Raw genomic sequence first — 19666 nt, 5'->3', positions numbered from 1 at the left:
GACCATATTTATTTCTTTAAAATATTTCTATATTGCCTTCCATTAAAATAACATCAAGATGGCATACAATAAAATAATTCCATGCAAATTCATTTAGCTGCGTTTTCAGATTTTTTTTCCCCATTGGATGTCCTTAACTGGTTTTTATGTAAGTTGCTTTGGGTCCCTCTGTGAGAAAAGTGACAAACAAATACCTGTATAATAAATCAATAATTCAAAAAACAATTCCGTACGCAATAGAAACAATCCTATAAAAATAGCACATCTTGAATACAGTAGCCATGAACTGTTCAACTGTTTACAGAGATGAGAGAAAATTTAAGTAAACAGATAGGTTTTTAACAGCTGGCAGAAGCTCACCATAGCAGGTGCCTGCCATATCTTGGTAGGGAGCTGATTTCACAGACGGGGGGCCACCATGGAGCAGGCCCTCCTCTAAGTTGCTGAGAGATGAGCTTCTGTAGGCTGCAGCATAACTAACAGGGGCCCCTCCCAAGATCTCGGTGAATGGGCAGCTCAGTATGGGGAAAGGCGTTTTTTCAGATCACCTGGTCCTAAGTTGTCCAGGACTTTATAAGTTAAGAACTGTACTGTACATTTACTGTGACATACACAGTGCCATGATATTGTTTCCTATAAATAACTCTCTGCTTTTTTCTTGTCAACACAGCAATCAGCTTTGCAGTTTGATTCAGAGCCTCATCTACGATTTGTCAAAGGGGGAGAGAACCAGCCCATGCTCCTGTGTCTAAATATTCCCAGCCCTCCCACAACCACCTCGATCTGTGAACAGCCTAGCGAGTTACCAGTCCAGGTGAACAGAGGGAGCGAGAGAGACGCAAGTTAATAGACAAGAAGGCTTTAATTACACGGCAAAGTGCTCCCTTTGGCGGTTTTAAAAAACAGGGACTCCCGACTCGAGCCTCTAATGACTCAATTTGAGGGGAGATGCAAAAGGTGCTTATAACTCACTAATGACAGTGCTTGATCAAAGGTGGAGGAGTGAGGTACTGAGTTCTCTACACCAGCTGGGTCATGGGTTTCACATCGGCAATAGAAACTGGCCTGTTCTCCCAGCTGGAGAATTTCCTCTTGCTCAGATCACGGCCATCACTCATATTTGTCTACAAATCATCTGTTTTAGAGCAGGACTACACCATTTCTGTTCAGCCAAGACAAGGCTAGCACAAGTCATGGGATAGGCTCTTACATATGATCAAAACTGCCAGCCACCCACAATCTGCATAATGCAGGTGGCAGCCGCCTGGGAGATTCTGTGTCACTTTTCTAACCGTGTAGCAGCAAAAGCATAACAAGATGGTGAGCATGTGTTGCGTAAGGATGAGTGACGATCCCAGATTCCTGTGGAGCATTTTTCCACACCCTGCCACCATTCTCTTGGTGCTGAGGTCAGAGTTACCAGCTTCTGCAGAGGACTGGGCTGCTGTGCATTTAATAGTTGTGTAAGAGGAAGGTTTCCACCTTGTGGGGCTCTTGGTACATCATGCTGTGTACCTTCTCTCTACACAACGTGACTCTTCCTTAAACTCCAGGTATCGGGAACCTGTGGACCTCCAGATGTTGCTGAACTACAATTCCCATCAGCCCCAGCCAGCAAGGCCAATGGCCAAGGATGATGAGAGATGTAGTCTGGGGGCCAAAGGTTCCCCACACCTGTTCTGCTGAATCTGGCAGCTGTACCAATACCTGACCTCAAAAGGTTCCCCATGCCTTCAGAAAGCTCTATTGGCAGTCAGACAATTGGCAGCTCAAGTTTCTACCATCACCATAACACAGCTCTCTGCATACAAAAGTCACCTGGGCCCATCTGAACTCAACTCAGGGCTGGCATCAGGAGTTGTTGTTGTTCAGTCATTCAGTCGTGTCCGACTCTTCGTGACCCCATGGACCAGAGCACGCCAGGCACGCCTATCTTTCACTGCCTCCTGCAGTTTGGCCAAACTCATGCTAGTCGCTTCGAGAACACTGTTCAACCACTGTTCTGTCGTCCCCTTCTCCTTGTGCCCTATCAGGAGTAGTAGGTTTCAATGGACATTTGCTGAAGCCCATACGCTTGCCCACTCTCTAGAGCCTCCTAGTTCTCCTCCTCTCATTGGGGCAGCCTGCTCACCTGCTTTCTCTGAACATCCAAGCAATGGCAAGTGGAAGGAGAGAGAGCAGGGCCCTCCACTTGCTTTGTCCCAGGGTATGGTCAGAAGATACATGAACCCACCACCTTCCTGAAGCTAAGCATGCCTGGGTCTCTTGAGTGACTGTATGGATAAAACGCCCCTTGCAGGCAAAATTAGGACCTCTGGTGGTCTCATTTGGCCTAGAGGCCAGTGATTACCCATGGCTGCTTTAATAAGTGGGCTAGTTAGTATCAGCCTTTCTGCCACCAACACGTGTAGAATGAGTGGCCAAGGCAGAAGGGAAAGAAGAGTCAGGCAAGACAGACAGGGATGGCAGTGGATAGTGGTGGGGTGGGGGTTGTGATAATGGTGGGAGGGGCTAACAAAGCATCATCAGTGGGACACCCTGCCCCCTAAGGGCATCTTGCCTAGCAGCCCCTCAAACCTGGCAAAGTCACCATCTAAAACAATTATCAGCCTCTTCAGCAACCCTAACATCTCAGGTTTAGCTATGGAAACCTTCGCAAGTCACAACTCATGTTTATCCACACTTACCTTTTGCCCTGCTCTTTCCAGGCACAGGTCTGTGCTTTGACACGCCATAAAATCCAAGCGTGTGTTCCCCCAGCCCCAAGCTTTCCGCATGAAAACCCACTCTTTGAAGCTGGATTGGAGCAATTGTCAATTCAGGTTTACCGTGGATTGACGTTTGCTTCAATTGAGCTCTAAATAGTGGGTTTCTGTGGGAAACGTTTTTTTTGGGGGGGAGCTTGAACATAAATCATGGACAGTGCTTGGAAAGAGTGGAGGAAAGGCAAGTGTGAATAAGCCTTTGGGCTGTAGACCACACTTCTGTTTATTCTGGATCCAGTGCTCTCCTACTGCTGATTTGGGAAGAAGTACACAAATTACATTAGTTACAATCCACCATCTATCCTGTATCTATCCCTTTGTTTCTTATGAAATGTTGCCTTTAGATGAATCTTCCCATCATGCCAGCTTCATTATGAATTGAGGAAAAGGAACGGCCTAGCTGAGTTCTACTTCAGTAATGTGTACACCACCTTAGTTTCCTATTCATTGCACAGGTGTGTCCTCTGCATGATGGAGAGTATCCCCACTTCCAACCACCTGCCAGTCCTTTATTTCCCCTCAGCTAATGAATCCACGCTTTCCTCCTGTGAAGAGGCTTACAGAGCAATTGTATGCACCAGGTACATGGGAGCAGAATATACAGTATGCTGCTGCTACTACGGTAGCAGAATAGCCCCCGTCCTAGACTTGCTGAGTCCAGGGAAACACACACAAACGCAGAAAATTGCGGAACAGCATAAGAAAAGCTGTCATGCTCTCAGCATCCCTGGAAGTTTAGGGAAGTTTTTAATGCTTGATGCTGTATTGTTTTTAATATTCGGTTGAAAGCGCCCAGAGTGGCTGGGGAAACCCAGCCAGATGGGTGGGGTATATATTATTATTATTATTATTATTATTATTATTATTATTATTAACAGCAGTGGCATTGGTTGGGATAGTGTCTAGCCTTTGCCAAGTGGGCTTATCTGCATATGGGGATGGGGCATCTTCCCTGTATGGGGGAAACCCCACCCTTCACTGTTGGGGAGGAACAGCAATAGAGTTCAGATATATGAGAGGCAGTTGCAGTAGTTATCCGTTAAAGCACCTGATCCTCTTTCCCGGCATTTACCTGTGTGGACTGCTGTCTCCTGGCCTCCCCAGGTGCAGAAGTCCCTGCTGGGTCAAGGGCGTAGCCAGGATTTATTTTTGGGGGACAGGCATTATGTAAAGTGGGGAGAACCAAATTATCTGTGATGTAATTGGTCAGTTAGTTTGGAATTTTTATTTATTTACTTGATTTAGGGGGACAGCTTCACCCCACCCCATTCCATCCCAGCTAAACCCATGTGCTGGAAGCTGGTGTCAGAAGTCCCAAGATGAGGTGCCTGTGAGCGTTCTAAGCAAAGATCCGTTCGCAATGCGCTCAAGTTCCCATGCATTTTCTGGAGGTGGGTTGTTTAGTGCAAAATGCTCCCTTTGTGTATCAAGTGCCCTTTCTCCAGAGCTTCCACTCACCAGCGTTCCCCCTTGTGGGTTTTTAATGTGTATGCAGCATAGGGACAAATTCTATCATAGGCACACACATCCTGTCATCAGAGTTGTGGTCTCTTTGTGCAAGGTTTATATACTGGCTGTCACATATATCCATATCCTATGCTCCACTGTGACAACATGATGGGGTGGCCATGAGTATCCGGGCAGCTTAAAAAAACAGAAACCAAAAACCCCTCCCATTAGTTAACAGGAGGGAGATTTCTTACTCCAGGTCTGTGGGGTGTAAAGTTGCAACAGAGGTGTGATCGTGGTCTTGAGGAGATGGTGCAAGTTTGCTCCTCCCTGTGCCATCCCTATCCTGCCCACAACTCCCCTCTGTTTCAGTACTTCCACCAGCACAGTCTCACTGGCAGAGCAGATTTTCAGTGCTCTGTCAATGTATCTCCTGTTTTGTCAGCACAGCAGGAGTTCTGCCAAATCCTATGCCTTAGCAGCCAGCGAAGCTGAAGCACAGGATTGCTCTTTTTTTATATGACTCCAACGCCTATGGTGGTGCTAAACAACATTCCTTCGACTCTTCCTTGATTTGTAAGCACTGTTAAGGATATGCAGGTGAAGCACCCCCCATGCTGTTGGCCTACCAGCTATCATAGGTGTGTCGCTCTCACAGAACAGGAGGCACCAAATAGAAAAAGCAGATACCTTTTGACCTGTTCAAGACTTTTAACAGCAGCCCTATGACGTTTTTCTTCAGACATAGTCAGGTCTCATTTATTGCAACAGTCAAGATTCAACATATATCAAACCGGTGCACAGCGACTTAAGGAGACCTGAGGCTAAGCTGCCAAGAAAAGGCAAAGGGTTGACTTCATACTTTACCCGGGACCACACACAAAATAAGCTCCACTCTCCTGTCTTATAAAAAGGAAACGCAGTAGCAAATCTGCAATATGTCACCCCAACACATCCAGATAGTGTTGAAATCTGATTACAGTACCAGGCATCAGACGCCATGTACACAGGATCACACCCTTGTTTAACTAATTGGGAAAAGCTAACATCCTCTGCTTCTGTACTGAGACAATCATTAACACAGGTTGGAATCTATACATCATCCATGTAGGCAAACCACTTACCCTCTTGCCATGGGAACTGTGAAAAACTTGGGATGATTACTAGTTGTCCCGTGGAAACCAATCCACACTATGACTACAATCTTATGTGTATCTATGCAAAGATTCCTGCATTGCACGGGCTTAGACCAGATGATCCTTGTGGTCCCTTCTAACTCTACAATTCTATGATTCTATGAAAGATCCCTGAAATCCATGGACCTTATTTACATCTGACCATACTTAAGAACAGGAGGCAAATGTATGTTCACCCACAAACAAGTCACCTAGTTTTGCAAATATATTGGGGTGGTTTATGCCTCTTCCAGCTCCTACTCCTGGCTGCATGTAGCATCCCACAGAGAATATTACTCAGGGAACGTTCCACTCCATATTTCCCCACCCCAAAGTAATAAAAAGCTCATCCAATTGGTGTAGTGGACAAAAAATTGTACTTCGATCCATGGGCCCCAAGTTCAAGTCTCATCCCTATCACCAACTCTGTATAGTACTTATTTCATGCATTTATATCCCACCTTTTTTCCATGGAGCTCAAGTCGGTGTACAAGGTTCTCCCCTTTCTGATTTAATCCCCACAACAACCCTGTGAAGGCTGAGCAGCAGTGACTAGTCCAAGGTCACCCAGTGAGCTTCATGGCCAAGTAGGAATCTGAACCCTGGTCTCTCAGATCCTAGTAAGACACTCTAACCCAGGGGTAGTCAACCTTTTTATACCTACTGCCCACTAATGCACCTTTCTTGATGGTAAAATTTCTTTACCGCCCACCAGCGCTTGATGGAAGGAGGATTCAGCTTGTGCCGTAGAACCCCCTATCGCCCACCTAGAATCCTGAAATACCCGCTAGGGACCAGGTTGACAACCCCTGCTCTAACCACTACACCACACTGGCTCTTGGGCATCACTGGACCCTCTGACCCTTTAACACATCTGTAATGCGGGAACCGCAGAATACTGTAAGAGCAAACACAAGATCAGAAAGTAGGTACATTTGTAAAGACCCATTAGAATAGTGAACTCAAGCTCCTCACTCACCATACTCCCTTTTCCACCCATACAACCACAGCCCAACACTGCTTGCTTGCTTGCACACACACACACACACACACACACACACACCTCTCACACATAAAATACACATGCATATACATACTGTATGCCTCCTTACCGGCAACTCCTGCAGCCAAGCTGGTGCCAAACATATTGCTCTGCTTTCCTTTGGGCCATATCAGTGAGGTTGATAGTGGGGTCTTGTTGCCTGGGCAGCCCAGGGAGGTCACTTCAGTGCTGCTTGCCCCCTGGTGTCACCCCCCTGGAGACGGAATCCATTGTCTCACAAGACAGAGGGATGCCGACAACAAGTCCATCACATTGTCTGTTCTATCTACTATACAACTGCATAAGCAGATGCTAAGCAGAAACACTCTGTAGACATTAATCCATGCATGTACACAACCAATTCTCTCTCTCGCCCACCCCCACCCAGTGGTTTGCCTTACATGCCACTGTGCCTCAGTTCTCCTCTATGTGTTTCTTATAATAGATCTGAAATGCATTTTTCCAGACCTTCACCTGGGACATTGGTAAATTCCCCATGGATTAAATGCAACAGGCCTTCTCTCTCCCTTTGCAGCTACATCCTGGTGGAGAGTGTCAAGCAGGCGCTGCCCTGATATCTTCATTGAACAGAACCTATGCACTCACTTGGGGTGGCTCATGATGGCCAAGGGATGGTTGGGTTGGATTATAAGAGCCCAACCCACTATCAGATAGAGGGGGGTGTGACTGGTTCATTCGCACTGGGCACAGAGCCTCTGGGCCCCAGGGGGCATCTCAAGTATGATTTAGAATGAAGGGCAAGAGGCTGAGGGGTGCTGAATTTTAGTATCACATGGGGTGCTGCTGAACTTTGAGACTGCCACTATCATCCCCCCACCTACATTAGCCTTAAGCATCCTTCCACTGTTTTACTGTTGAGAAGCAAGTGTCTGTCAGTTTAGGAACTGACTATAGGCTTTTTCACTCACCCCTTTTGGCAAGCAAGTTTGTGCTATCCAAGTCTCACCCGAACCAGTGTCCTTTCCTCCCCCTCACATCCTGCCATCCAAATAACCGACATAAGGTGACATCCCTCCTACCCCTCCCCTGCGGAGATCATCCCCCACCCCCGCAGAAGCAAGACTTCCTTAATCCCCCTTTCTTCATTCTCCCTCCCCAAATAGACATTACAACACACACACACCCCACATGCACATGTTCTTGTCTGGCCGTAAAAGCACAAGGACTTTTATGGGGGGGCAGGGTAGATCCCAGCAAACAGACCCACAGAGTATGGGGAGAGGAAAGGTGAAGTGTCGAGAAGGGCAGTTTACCATGTCTGCTCTTTGTATCTGATTGACCTGTGCTCCCCCCACCCTCTCACTCTATAGCACTAAATGAGTTGAAACACGATTTCACAGTGAAAGGCCCGCAGGTCACAGGCTGTGGTTGCTACTGCTTTAATTAATACAAGTTCCAACGGTAATAAATTATATTTTTTGGAGGGGTAGCAGTACGGGGTGGAGAGAAAAAAACTAACCCAAAACTAACTATTACAAACAAAACAAAGCAAAATGGAGACGGGAGGGGGGGGGGAGGAAGTATATATAATTATTAACCCTTCCCCAGACTCTCAACACAAATGTTTTGTGATGGGGGGGGGGGGAGAGATTCAATCAGGAGGCAGATAGTAGCACACAATGATGAAATGAGGAACATTTCCCATTTATCCCGAAATGGGGGAAGGAGAGAGGGAGCTGTGATACCTGTTTGAACTGAGGTAACCTTAAGAAACATGAGGCTGAGTGCACATTATGCGTTTCAAGTACATTCAAATGACATTTTTCCCCACAAGGAAATCTGGGCACTGTAGTTTCTTAAGGATTACTGGGAATTGTATTGGAGGGATAAACTACAGCGCCCAAAATCCTAAAGGGTGGAAAATGTGTTTCCAATGTGCTTTAAAGGTACAGATTCATAGAATCGTGGAGTTGGAAGGGATCCCTGACGATCATCTAGTCAAACCCCCTGCAATGCAGGAATCTCAACTAAAACATCCATGGCCTCTGCTTAACCTCTGCTTAAAAACCTCCAAGGAAGGAGAGTCCACACTTCCCAAGGGAGACCATTCCATTGTCAAACGGCTCTTACTGTCACAAGGTTTTTTCCTGATGTTTAACCAGAATTTCCTTTCCTTCGGAGCAAGAGAAAACAAGAAGATACTGGAAGATGGCTATCCTATCTCCTCTCAGTCTCCTCTTTTCCAAGATAATAATGTACAGGCAAGCCTGAGTCTTCCACTTCTTGATGTGACCTCAGTTCAAATAGGTGTCGTAGCTTCCCCACAATTCAAAATAAATGGGAAATGTTCCTGCATCATCACAATACAAAATCAGAAGTTTGTTTGAGAACGTGTGATTTGACCACCTATACTCATCCGAGACAGTAGATTCTCCTATCTGGATGCTAGAGCCTCGAGGTGTTTAGGCAAAGGCCTTCCCTGCCACCAACCTCCCTCCCAAGCTCTAGCAACATGTCGGCTCCCAAGCCTTGATCATTGCCTCTGGGCTGCAGACTGTAACGGCTGGCAGAGATGCCAAATTATTTTCTACCTTCAACACCTGTGTGGCAAAAGGCAGAAATGTAGCAGGTGAATTCCCAGCACAGCACTGCCATCCGAAGCAAAAGTTCTGAGGCATTTCTGCTTTTCACCACCTCTGCTGGCACGGCAAGAAAAAGCGGCCAAAGACTGGACAATTCACCCTGTTCCCAAGGCAAATGACAGCAAGTAACAATTTTTTTAAAAGTATCCACGTTTTACTGTAATCTGAATCAGGTGCATTTGACTATTTCCAAGCAACCAGACTGGATGTGCTCTCAGAGCAGGCCTCCCTTCAACCTGGGGCTTATCCACACTTACCTTTTGCCCCATGCTTTCCAGGCACAGGCCCAAACTTTAGCGCTCCATATCCAGGAGCTCTTCTTTCCCTGCAAAAACCCACTCGTTAAAACCGATGCACAACAAACGTCAATTTGTGTTTTCCGTGGACTGCTGTTTGCTCCAATTCAGCTGTAAAGAGCAGGTTTCCATGGGGACAGCTCAAGAGCAAAAAAAAAAAGTGCTCGGACACAGAGCTTTAAAGGGCAGGCAATGCCTGGAAAGCGCAGAGGAAAAGTAAGTTTGTCCTCCTTTCATTATTGGATCCCATCAGCCCCAGCCAACATGGAATTATGGGAGCTGTGGTCCCAAACACAAGACTGGAGAAGGCTACTATAAGCCATTCATTATCCCCTTATTTCACTGGTTGTTCCTCCTATGTGCCCCCACCACCACCCAAATGTAGTGTGGTCATCTGATATCTAAGAGAGAGCAGGACTAAGGATAAACAAAAATGAGCAATGCACTTATTCTTACCAATTCACACTCCCAGGAGAGAAGTGACTGTACCCTAGGTGTCCCCACCAGCTTTACCGGTAAATGGGTATGACAGTCTGATAGTTATGAGGCCAGTCCATGCCCTGTTTCTAATTTGTGTCTGTGGCCCTTCTAACCACAGCCTCTTGATAAGGAGTAGTATTTCCTTTTGAAATCTAACATCACAGCCAGAAATCTAGTAGGCTATCCACTGCCTGACTCTCAGTTGACAGCAGAATTTGCAAGATCGCTCATGTGCAGAGGGATGTGTGGCTCAGGGTGTTAGGAAGTGCTCACTTCCCCCAAAACCCATTCCAAGACATGACTTCTTCCTTGCACGTACAGGAGCCTGAGAGAGACAGTTACCTTGCATATTATTTACCAAAAGGGAAGGGACTGGCCCAAGGGCTCCCAGGAAGAGCCAATGTCAGAGTCTGTGCCAAATGCAAGGCTCACTCTGAGCCCCAAAACAACCAGGCCCCAAACTCAGAGGGGAGGCGTTTCTGCTCTTTGGCACTGATCAGGCTCTAGCCCTCAAGGAAGGGACCTGCCCTTCGAAGAAAACGATTAAGACATTGTGTGTCTTTCATAACAAGGCAGCTCAGAACAGCGCAGCATTTCTCCCTAATGAGAGCAGCCCTCTGCATGCCTTGGCGCATGCCTTTCATCCATGCATCCCCGAGCCTTTTCCAAACATGATGCTGATTGATTGATTGATTGATTGATGAAATCATCAACCCCCCCCCCACTTTTTTATATAGGCATGTGTATATATGAGAAAATGCTTCCAATCCCACTTTGAGAAACACAAAGTACGTAAACATTTTTCTCCTCTGTTTAAATAATTCACAAAGAGGGAACAAAGTGGCTGCTAATCCCACAGAATGATACAACAGCCAGGACTCCAGAAGGGAATACAGGAATCCAGTTTCTCCACTAGACCCCAAATTCTCTCCCTAAACTGGAAAGGTAATGATCACCCATCCCACATGCTTTGAACGCTGCTTCCTTCCCATTGCTAGAATAGATATTGGTGATTATATCCTCCAAGTTTCCTCTTTTTCTATGAATGGATGTTCATTTTCTGCTGACAACTTCACTGTTAAACCTATTTTGGGTTAACACATTTTCAGTACTAATGCCACAAGCACTGGTCCTTGTGGGTAATTATTTATTCACTTTCTATTCCCACATACGCACTTTCCCATTCCCAAAAATCTCAACACGGGCAATCCCAATTGATCATCAATATAAACCTATACAGAAGGTTAAAGGGACAGCGAGATGGAATAGAAACTCAAAGCCACCCAGTGATCTTCAAGACTAAGCTGAGGATTTGAACAAAATTTCTCACGCCCAATCTTAGAACTCAAACCATGTGCTTAAACTCCAGGCAGATAATGGGGTGGGGTGGGGGTTGGTTCTGCAGCACTTTCACATATAATTTACATTGGGTAGCTGCAATGAAACCAAAAGCCATTCAGCTGAAATCTTGGGACTACAGAAGGATCCAATGCACCCTAACAGGTTACCCAATCAAGAAAGAAGAGAAAAAAGTGAGGTCCCTAATAGACTACCCGCGTAATAGAACACAACCTATGATAACACAAAGAAGGGCAGATCTTACACAAAGCTTAGCTAAGTGTAGTACAACTGACTTTTGGGAAACAATGAGATTTTCACCTGCTCCTGCACACCAAAAGGATCCTGTGCTGGAGAATGAGTAAGGCCCTCTTGGAGAAAAGACTGCCGAATTTCTGCGAGTCTCAAATGAATGAATTCAGCACGACCGAAAAGAGCTACCCATCGCCTCAAGCAAACTGGTGTTTTGTTCTAGTTGTAGATAGTGTCAATCTTACCCAGAGGATAAAAACCAATGGATTTTGCTCTGTACATGGCATTGGTACTCTTAAATTCTGTTCCCGGCTCCAAAGCGGGAATTGTGACTGGTAAATGAGAGCAGACACCCAGGAGTCCGATCCCCCAGTTTCTCTAGCACCACTTCCAGGAGAAGAGGCACAGACCCCTAACCCCGAACTCAAAAACTGACAGAGGAATGGAGGCTCTTCCCCAAAATGTTTTCATGTCAGAGCAAATGCCCATTGGCAAGAATTTCACCATTACGGATGGGGTGAGAGAATATGTCTGTAGAGGGAGATGACAGCCCGGATTATAAGGTGCTGGGGGGGTGGGGGAGAGAGGAGGCGTGAAATAATCCTGATGACTAGAACCACTCGTAAAAGAGACAAATCTGCTTCGACACTGCATTCCTGGGAGAGTTGTAATTATAGAAACGGCTCCCAAGTGACATCTCCTCCAAGCCCTTGGGGGTTTCGAGGGGCTGCATTAGGAGGGGATATGTAATTAATCTCCTCTTAGCATGGTGCGTATGCTGGGGGCATTGGAGGGGGGAAGGCTGTCAATTCTGGGCTGTGTGGTAAAGGCCTCCCCAACGAGTGGAGAGGGTTTGGAAAGCGGGGAAGCCAGAGAAAACTAAAAGGAGACGGTCTTACCTTTGGCCCCAAAGACTGAGGAGAAGCAGGGGGCAGAGCCAAAGAAGCAGCGTTTGTCCCATCCTGGCTGCTGGAAGTTTTAGTCTGCCTACCAGCTGGTTCTTCTTGTTTAAGGGCTAGTAGGGTGGGGATGGGGGTAGGTTGTCTCTTCGCTGCTTGCTTGCTTGCTGCTGCTGCTGCTGTCGATTTGCGCTCTTTCTACTCCTGTCACTTTCCCCTGCTCTTAGGACCTCATTGATCGCCTTGGACTGGAGAGGGAGGTGTTTTTGTTTTTTCCGACAGCTCGTTGCAAAGATTTGCAAGCCCAAACTGCAGCGAGCACCTCGGGCCTGCCCTCTCTCTCTCCCTCTCTCTTCCCCACCCTTCTCGTTCCTTCACCAGGGCAGCTGGTTTTCGAAGAGGCGTCGAGGGTTAGTCGTCGTCGGTGAACGCAGCAACGGGCTCCACGGTTGTCCTCGGAGCTCCATGCGGGCAGGTCCTCCTCCTCCTCCTCCACCCCCCATCCGAGAGCGCTGAGAAGAAAAAGAAGGAGGCTGGCAAAGATCTCTCTCTCTCTCTCTGCCTCCCTTATGTACACACCCTCTTTCCTTTGCAACTTTGGAACCCCCCCACCCGGCTTGCTGAAGTTGCAAACAGGGGCTGCAGCGGCTCTATCAGGGCAGGGTAATCTTTCTCCGGGGGGAAGGGAGGGGGCAAGGGTGGGGTCAGGCCGGGCCCGGCGGGCACGTGCGGCCCCCGCAGCCCGCCCCTCCACTCATCGCTGCTGCTCCCGCAGGGGCAGCTGGCGACCGGGCCGCGGGGAGGAGGGCGCACGAGGCAGCGCGCCGCGACCGGCGACCACGGCGGAGGCGGATTCTTCTCGGCCTGGACGGGACGGGAAGGCAGCAAAAAGCTCTCCACGCGCAGCAACCGCCGAGCCAGCGCCCCAAGCCCGAGTCCCGACACGCCCGTGCAGGAGCCCTCGGGCGGGCAGGCGGGAAAAGGACGGGCCAGGAAGCGTGTGCCAACCGCACACCCTGAGACATGCACCCTCGCACACATACGCACGCATCTGCAGAGACGCGCACAGCCATCCCGTGCAACCCCGGCCCGGCCACACTTGCGCGCCCACCTCCTTTGCAGAAGTAACGGCTCCAACGCTGCATGCACGCCCACACGTGCACGGCCCAACTCTGAGAACACGCGCACAGGCGCGCATCGCCATACACACAGCAGGATGTATATCCGGAGAAATGGGCGCACAACACGTTCGCGCAAAACAGGCGGAACACCCAGCAGTGAGCAGTCACAAGCATTATTTGCATAGATTATTTATATGCTGCAGACTCAGTCCATGTATATTTTTTGCTAACTACCCACCGGACTTTCCAGTCTGGGCATGCAGCTGCATCACAGTGTGTGGCCGAAACACAACTGCAGCACCTACCCGACACAGTTGCAAATGACCAAACAAATGCATGCACAGCTCTGCAATCCGATAGCTCAAGGCTCGCACACACATCATCATCATCAAGCCAGTTACGTACAACCTGTTCATATGCGTCCTCGTGTAAACAAAGAATCTTGCAAACAGGGTCCGTGGATCCTTCTAGGAACGCATGTATATACAGCCTTAGCTTTTCCATAGTCACACATACAGGTGCAGGGTTCATGAGTTATGTTATTGCTGTATCCTGCTCTAATATCAACAGATACAGGGCAGTTTAGGAATATTTTAATTAATAGACAAATTGCCTTCCCCATATGTTGTCATTCAATTACACAGCCCTGCTCTTTAATCTTTAGATAGCTAGGACTTGTCTGTTCTAGGCAGATAGATGGAGTGGAGGGAGGGGCTTGCAGGTCAATGGCTGCTCCTGCCTCATACATGAGTCTGGACTCTAGATGGTGTTCCTAATGAGGCCTTGACTATTCGGTAGGTGTTGTAGGATAACCAGAGCTATTTGGTTACAGGTAGGTAGCCATGTTGGTCTGCCATAGTCAAAACAAAATAAAATTAAAAATTAAAAAAATTCCTTCCAGTAGCACCTTAAGAGACCAACTAAGTTTGTTCTTGGTATGAGCTGTTTCAGTGTATCTGAAGAAGTGTGCATGCACACGAAAGCTCATACCAAGAACAAACTTAGTTGGTCTATAGGTGCTACTGGAAGGAATTTTTTATTTTATTTTGCTCAGAGCTATTTTGGTTTCTAAAATCTTTAAAAATTATCAGTTCCCATCATGGTAATGAAATAGCCCGGTGGGGGGGAATGGATGGGTTTGTATTTTTATTAGCATTATTTGTACCTACATTTATGACACTCAAGTACCTTTAATGTGCTTCAAATCCCTGTTGAGGATTTGAGAAATACCTGCATGTCTGCTGCCATTCCTAAGCATTAAGAAATGAGATTATTGGCCTGAAAGGCTTGTGGAAGTTTACAGTCATTGATCAGAATGCAGATAGATAGTGTTAGCTTTATACTTCCCTTTAGTCCAGGGGTAGGGAACCTATTTCAGCTTGAGGGCCACATTCTCTTCTGGGCAACCTTATGAGTGCCACATGGCAGAGGTGGGTGGAGCAAGAGGCAAGAGTAGGCGGGGCAACAAACGTAAAGTTTACCTTTGTGCAGTAGACTACTTTTCTACACCCTCTCACACGCACCCTCTCTATTCTCCATCCAAACAAACTGGAAAGCATTATTTACCCCGATTTCTTATTATTGTTACCGGTACTTTATTTACAATTCATCTTACATCCAAAGGTCTCAAGGTGAGTTGCATAGCAAACAAGTAAATATTAAAGACACACATGAAAAGTGACCACACTGAACATCCCCCAAGTAAATATTTCCCACCATGAAATTATCAGAAGCAATCACAAAACAGCAAGCAGCTAAAAAAACATCCAAAAAGCAAGCAAGGAACAACTATGAACATTCAAATACTTGGGTGCATTAAAAAGTCTTAGCCTGGAACTGAAAAGGTGTTGGAGCCAGACATACCGTCCTGGGGAGAGCATTACAGAGATGTGGAGTTGTGGCACAAAAAGGTAGGGGGGACATTAACAACTGCTTAATTGCATGTCATCCTTATTCGTGTATATATTTTTAATTTTTAGAACAGGAGGGAATGGGGAGCAGAATGCTTCTCCCCCCCCCCCCCATCTCCAAGGACACATTCCAGCTTGGCAAAAATACGGAGTGGCGTGGCGGCAGTAAGAGTATGGTTGGAGAGAGTTCCAGGGGCCAGATGGAGAGCTGTGAGATTCCCCACCCCTGCTAGAGATTGCCTTGTCTTCTCTTGCTATATATTGGGCCAAAGTCTGTGAGCCCTCAAGCTGCCGATTGAGAGGAAGGAGAAGCTGCCTCTTGATGCCTATGGAGAAATCAACTGCAAACCACAAACGTAGATTGTAGACTTTACAAGTAGGGTGAATGTGACCATGTGTAAGAGGAGCAGCAGAGGCAAGGATGCTGGCTTCCCTCCCCTCCATCATCATTTCATTTGCCTTCCAACTTGGTAATGGTGACTGAGAAAGCATAGGAGCCAACTCCTAGGGGTCAAGGTACCTTCGCCCCTCCCCCAATAAAATATTAGAGCCAGGCTCCCCCCCCCCAAAAAAATGTTTATGGGCATTGCCATTCCTGAGTGGATAGAGCAACCAAGTAATTTTGTTGTTCCCACAAGGGGACAATGACATTAAAGACCTAGCAGTTTGAAAGCACGTAAAAGTGCAAGTAGATAAATAGGTACCACTCCAGCGGGAAGGTAAACGTCGTTTCCATGCGCTGCTCTGGTTCACCAGAAGCAGCTTAGTTATGCTGGCCACATGACCCGGAAGCTGTACGCCGGCTCCCTCGGCCAATAAAGCGAGATGAGTGCCGCAACCCCAGAGTCATCCGCGACTGGACCTAATGGGCAGGGGTCCCTTTACCTTTTATCTATCTATCTATGGTGTGCATACACCATGTCTTGTGATCAACTATGCAGGGCAAGGCTTACCTGCCCCCCCCCATATTTTATTAAAATGGCCCCCCTGTGAGGATGGAGCCTCCACAGACACAAAAAAACTGCTCACCAGTCACCTTCCCCACAAAGCTGAAATGGTGATGTGGGAGCTAACACACTCATCCCCAGTACACAGGAGAGGGCTGCAAAGTCACCTCCCCAACAGCAGTGTGGCTGCCTCTTGGGGCAGGGGTGGGGCAGGACGCGGTGAGGTTTGATTTCTTGTGCAGCCCCAACCTCAGCGCCCCACCTACCCTGCACCTCCACCCACCATCCAGGTAAGGGGCAGTGACACTGCTGTCAGGGGGGCAGCTCAACAACAGCTCCTGCCAGTATTTCCCCTTACATGTTTACATTGCCCAAGTTTTCACTCCTGCACAGGAGTTATCTCTTAGTCTAATCTACTTTACAGGCTTCTTGTTGTGAGGATAAAGTGTGGCAGGGGTGTGGGGTGTGAACCACACGTTGCCACCCTGAGTTCCTTGAAGGAAGGGCAGGGGTTTAAAACTGGAATAAATAATTTGCCCGGGGGATTGATCAGTTAAAGTTCATATAAATAATGACATTTCTTTTTTAAAAAAAAAACAACAACAACCCATAACTACCAACCATGGTAAAAGTGAATACATATTTTTCTGTTTATTTTTCTGAATGCTAGCATGCACCTCTGTAGTCTTCTGTTTCATAATAAACAGCTTTTGATACTTGTGGTTTCACCTGAGAATTCAAGGGTTTTGGCTCTGGCATTGCTCACTTTGAGACCTCATGGGCTGAATCCACATGAAGGTTTGGGTGTTGGACAGATGTGCATCCAGTGAACATATATCCCCCCATCCCCGTCTTACTCCTGCTGTGACTAGATGGCTCTGCTGCTCAATGGATGCTCACATAGATGGAGCGAAAGGCAGACTTGGGAAATTGTTAATGTGAATTCTGCTGTGAATTCTGTAAATAATAACAATGATAATAATAGGGAGAAGCTGATGCATTAATATAGAAATTTAGAGTGTCCAAAATGTTTCACACACACTATGCCAGTAATCTAGACTATGAAAGGTAGATCAGATCTGTTCATATCACAGATGGGGAAATGTCTTGATCAGGGCCAGCCCAAGACATTTTTCTGTCTGAAACGAAAGACAAGATGGTGCCTCCTGCCTATTCCAGGTACAGAAGCTGACCAGAGTGCAGAGGTGTACCTAGGCTCCTTTGTACTCTTGGCAAGGAGTTGTATCCCTGCCCCATATCCTTGTGCCCTTGACAATCACCGTCTCTCTCTGTCTTTCTTCACAATTTTTGCACCCTCTTGGGCCAACTTAACCAACCTCTGGGAATGCCCCTGCTAGAGTGAAAATTGAATTTGCCTTCAACTCTGATGATGGAATAGCATCCCTGGGGCAGCAGGCTGGTTCCAGGGTGGGCAGGATAGGCGGTACAAAAAAAATGTAATTCTGTCTTCCAAAACAGTGCCGGAGGGGGAGGGGCGGAGAGAAAGAGAGAAACAGCCAAGGTGCTTCCCCTACTACCCCCCATCACCTGCCACCTAAGGCATTCATCTCATTTTGCCTAATGGTAGGGCCAGCCCTGGTCTTGCCAAAGGGCCTAGCAGTGCAGTCCTCAGCTGAAACTGCTAGCTTGTATAATGCACTGACTCGTGAGCATTCTGCAAATATCTGCCTACCTGGCTCAAGTACTTTTGACGCTTTCCACCAAATTACCTAACATAGTTTCAGAAATGAAGTCAGCACTAACTGTAGTCCACAAAATGCTTTTTTGCCATAAGGAACGTGTTTGTTTTTAAGGTGTCACAAGACTCTTTGTTGTTTCTGTTGGACTACACAGCAACCCAGCTACCCACTCTGGAAATTGTTATAGAGCTATGCAGCAGTGAGAACGTTGGGAGGATTCAGTTGAAACTCAGAATGATTTCGATAAAACTTTTTAAGGATTAGCACATTAAGATAAACTTTTGCAAAGACAAATCAGGTACTTAACTACAAAAGGAGAGAAACCTGGCGAGGCAGCAGCACCGAGTTTCTGTTAACCACAACCTGAACATGAGCCAGCAACTGTGGGGCTCTTGCATAAGAAAAGGTGAAAGAAAAAGGCAAAGATTGGGCTGTGTTACAAAAGGTTGGCGCTTCAGGTAGGAGGCCAGTGCTCTGCTTTGCTCAGTTCTGTTTATACCTCTAACTCTGATAAAGAATGTTATGAGGCTCTGGGCATCCTGTTTGAAAACATCAGGAAGAATCAAATGTAATAAATGATTGAATAATAACTGGAATTATTAAAAAAATAATTTTTATCTTTGATCTTGTTATTTATTATGACAAATGTAGGAAGCTGCCTTGGTCCGAATCAGAGCATTTATTTATTTCATTTATAGCCCACCTTTCCCTCCAAGGAACTCAAGGTGGCTATGTAGCTCTTCCCCTCTTCACTGAATCCCCATAACGCCCCTGTGAGGTAGGCTAGGCTTAGGGTTGCCATATTTCAAAAAGCGAACATCTGGACAGAAAAGTTGTTTAGCTTTTTTGCAAAATCACAAAGAATTTGGCCATTTTTTAGGAAGATCAGCAAAATTTAGCCAATTTCTGCCAGGACACTGCTTCAAGATACAGTATTCTGTGTATGTCTGGGAAATTCCTAGCAACCCTAGTTAGGCTGAGAGGCTTTTAGTTTCTCAGTGGGATTTTTCTTCATTAGGAATCTCGTGACCCAAGCATGATAAATTCCACGAGGTTGGGGAGTTCTCTGGAATGGAGAATCCTTAAGCACTTTGGACCACAGTGGATATGGGATTGTGGGGTTTATGTAGAATCATCCGGAATGGCAGTGGGGTTTTCCTCTGCTATTTACAGGTGTTCAAATAATCCCTTTCCTCTCTATAATCACAGCCTTTGTATAAATGGCCTGTGCTGGGTGTTTAAATGTGGTGCACCATGACAATAGCTGGCTCTGCATTTTTCCACCTAGGCAAAGATCCATGTTTTTCTGTAGTCGAGATGGGAACTGTTATTACTTGGGGCTATGACTGGGCTATAACCTTATAACTCTACATTTGACCCTTATGCAGGCAGATGCTAATCTGCCAAGGATGCCCTCATTTAAGAGAATAACCACAAGCCTGCAATTCTGCCTGGTGGATTTTTAAAACAATCCGTCAACCCTGTGTACTTCAGGAAGCAGCTTAATCTCTCTACATGGGACCCTCAGAAAAAATAACCACTGAATATTTGTCTCCAATGAAATTATAGAATCTCTTTATCTGGAGGTTTTCGAGAGAAAATGGGTGATTGGCTGCTGGGTGCCATTTAAATTTAAGGAATTTGCTGGGTTTGACCCACAAGAACTCTTCTGGATGCATGATTCTATCA

General features: G+C 46.7%; 1 protein-coding gene across 1 annotated transcript in view; it reads right to left on the bottom strand.

Annotated features, from left to right (window-relative positions):
- WNT10A (Wnt family member 10A) overlaps nt 1-12837 on the bottom strand; it is a 44845-nt gene extending 32008 nt beyond the window's left edge. Inside the window, exon 1 of the mRNA XM_033160666.1 lies at nt 12300-12837. Coding sequence (XP_033016557.1) covers nt 12300-12361 — 62 coding nt within the window. The 5' untranslated portion in view covers nt 12362-12837. The remainder of the gene's footprint in view (nt 1-12299) is intronic.
- Nucleotides 12838-19666: the final 6829 nt, after the last annotated feature.

This window comes from Lacerta agilis, chromosome 1, assembly GCF_009819535.1.
Source record: "Lacerta agilis isolate rLacAgi1 chromosome 1, rLacAgi1.pri, whole genome shotgun sequence".
Classification (NCBI taxonomy): domain Eukaryota; kingdom Metazoa; phylum Chordata; class Lepidosauria; order Squamata; family Lacertidae; genus Lacerta; species Lacerta agilis.
Note: the sequence above shows the minus strand (reverse complement) of the source record. Positions and strands in the feature narration are given on the sequence as shown.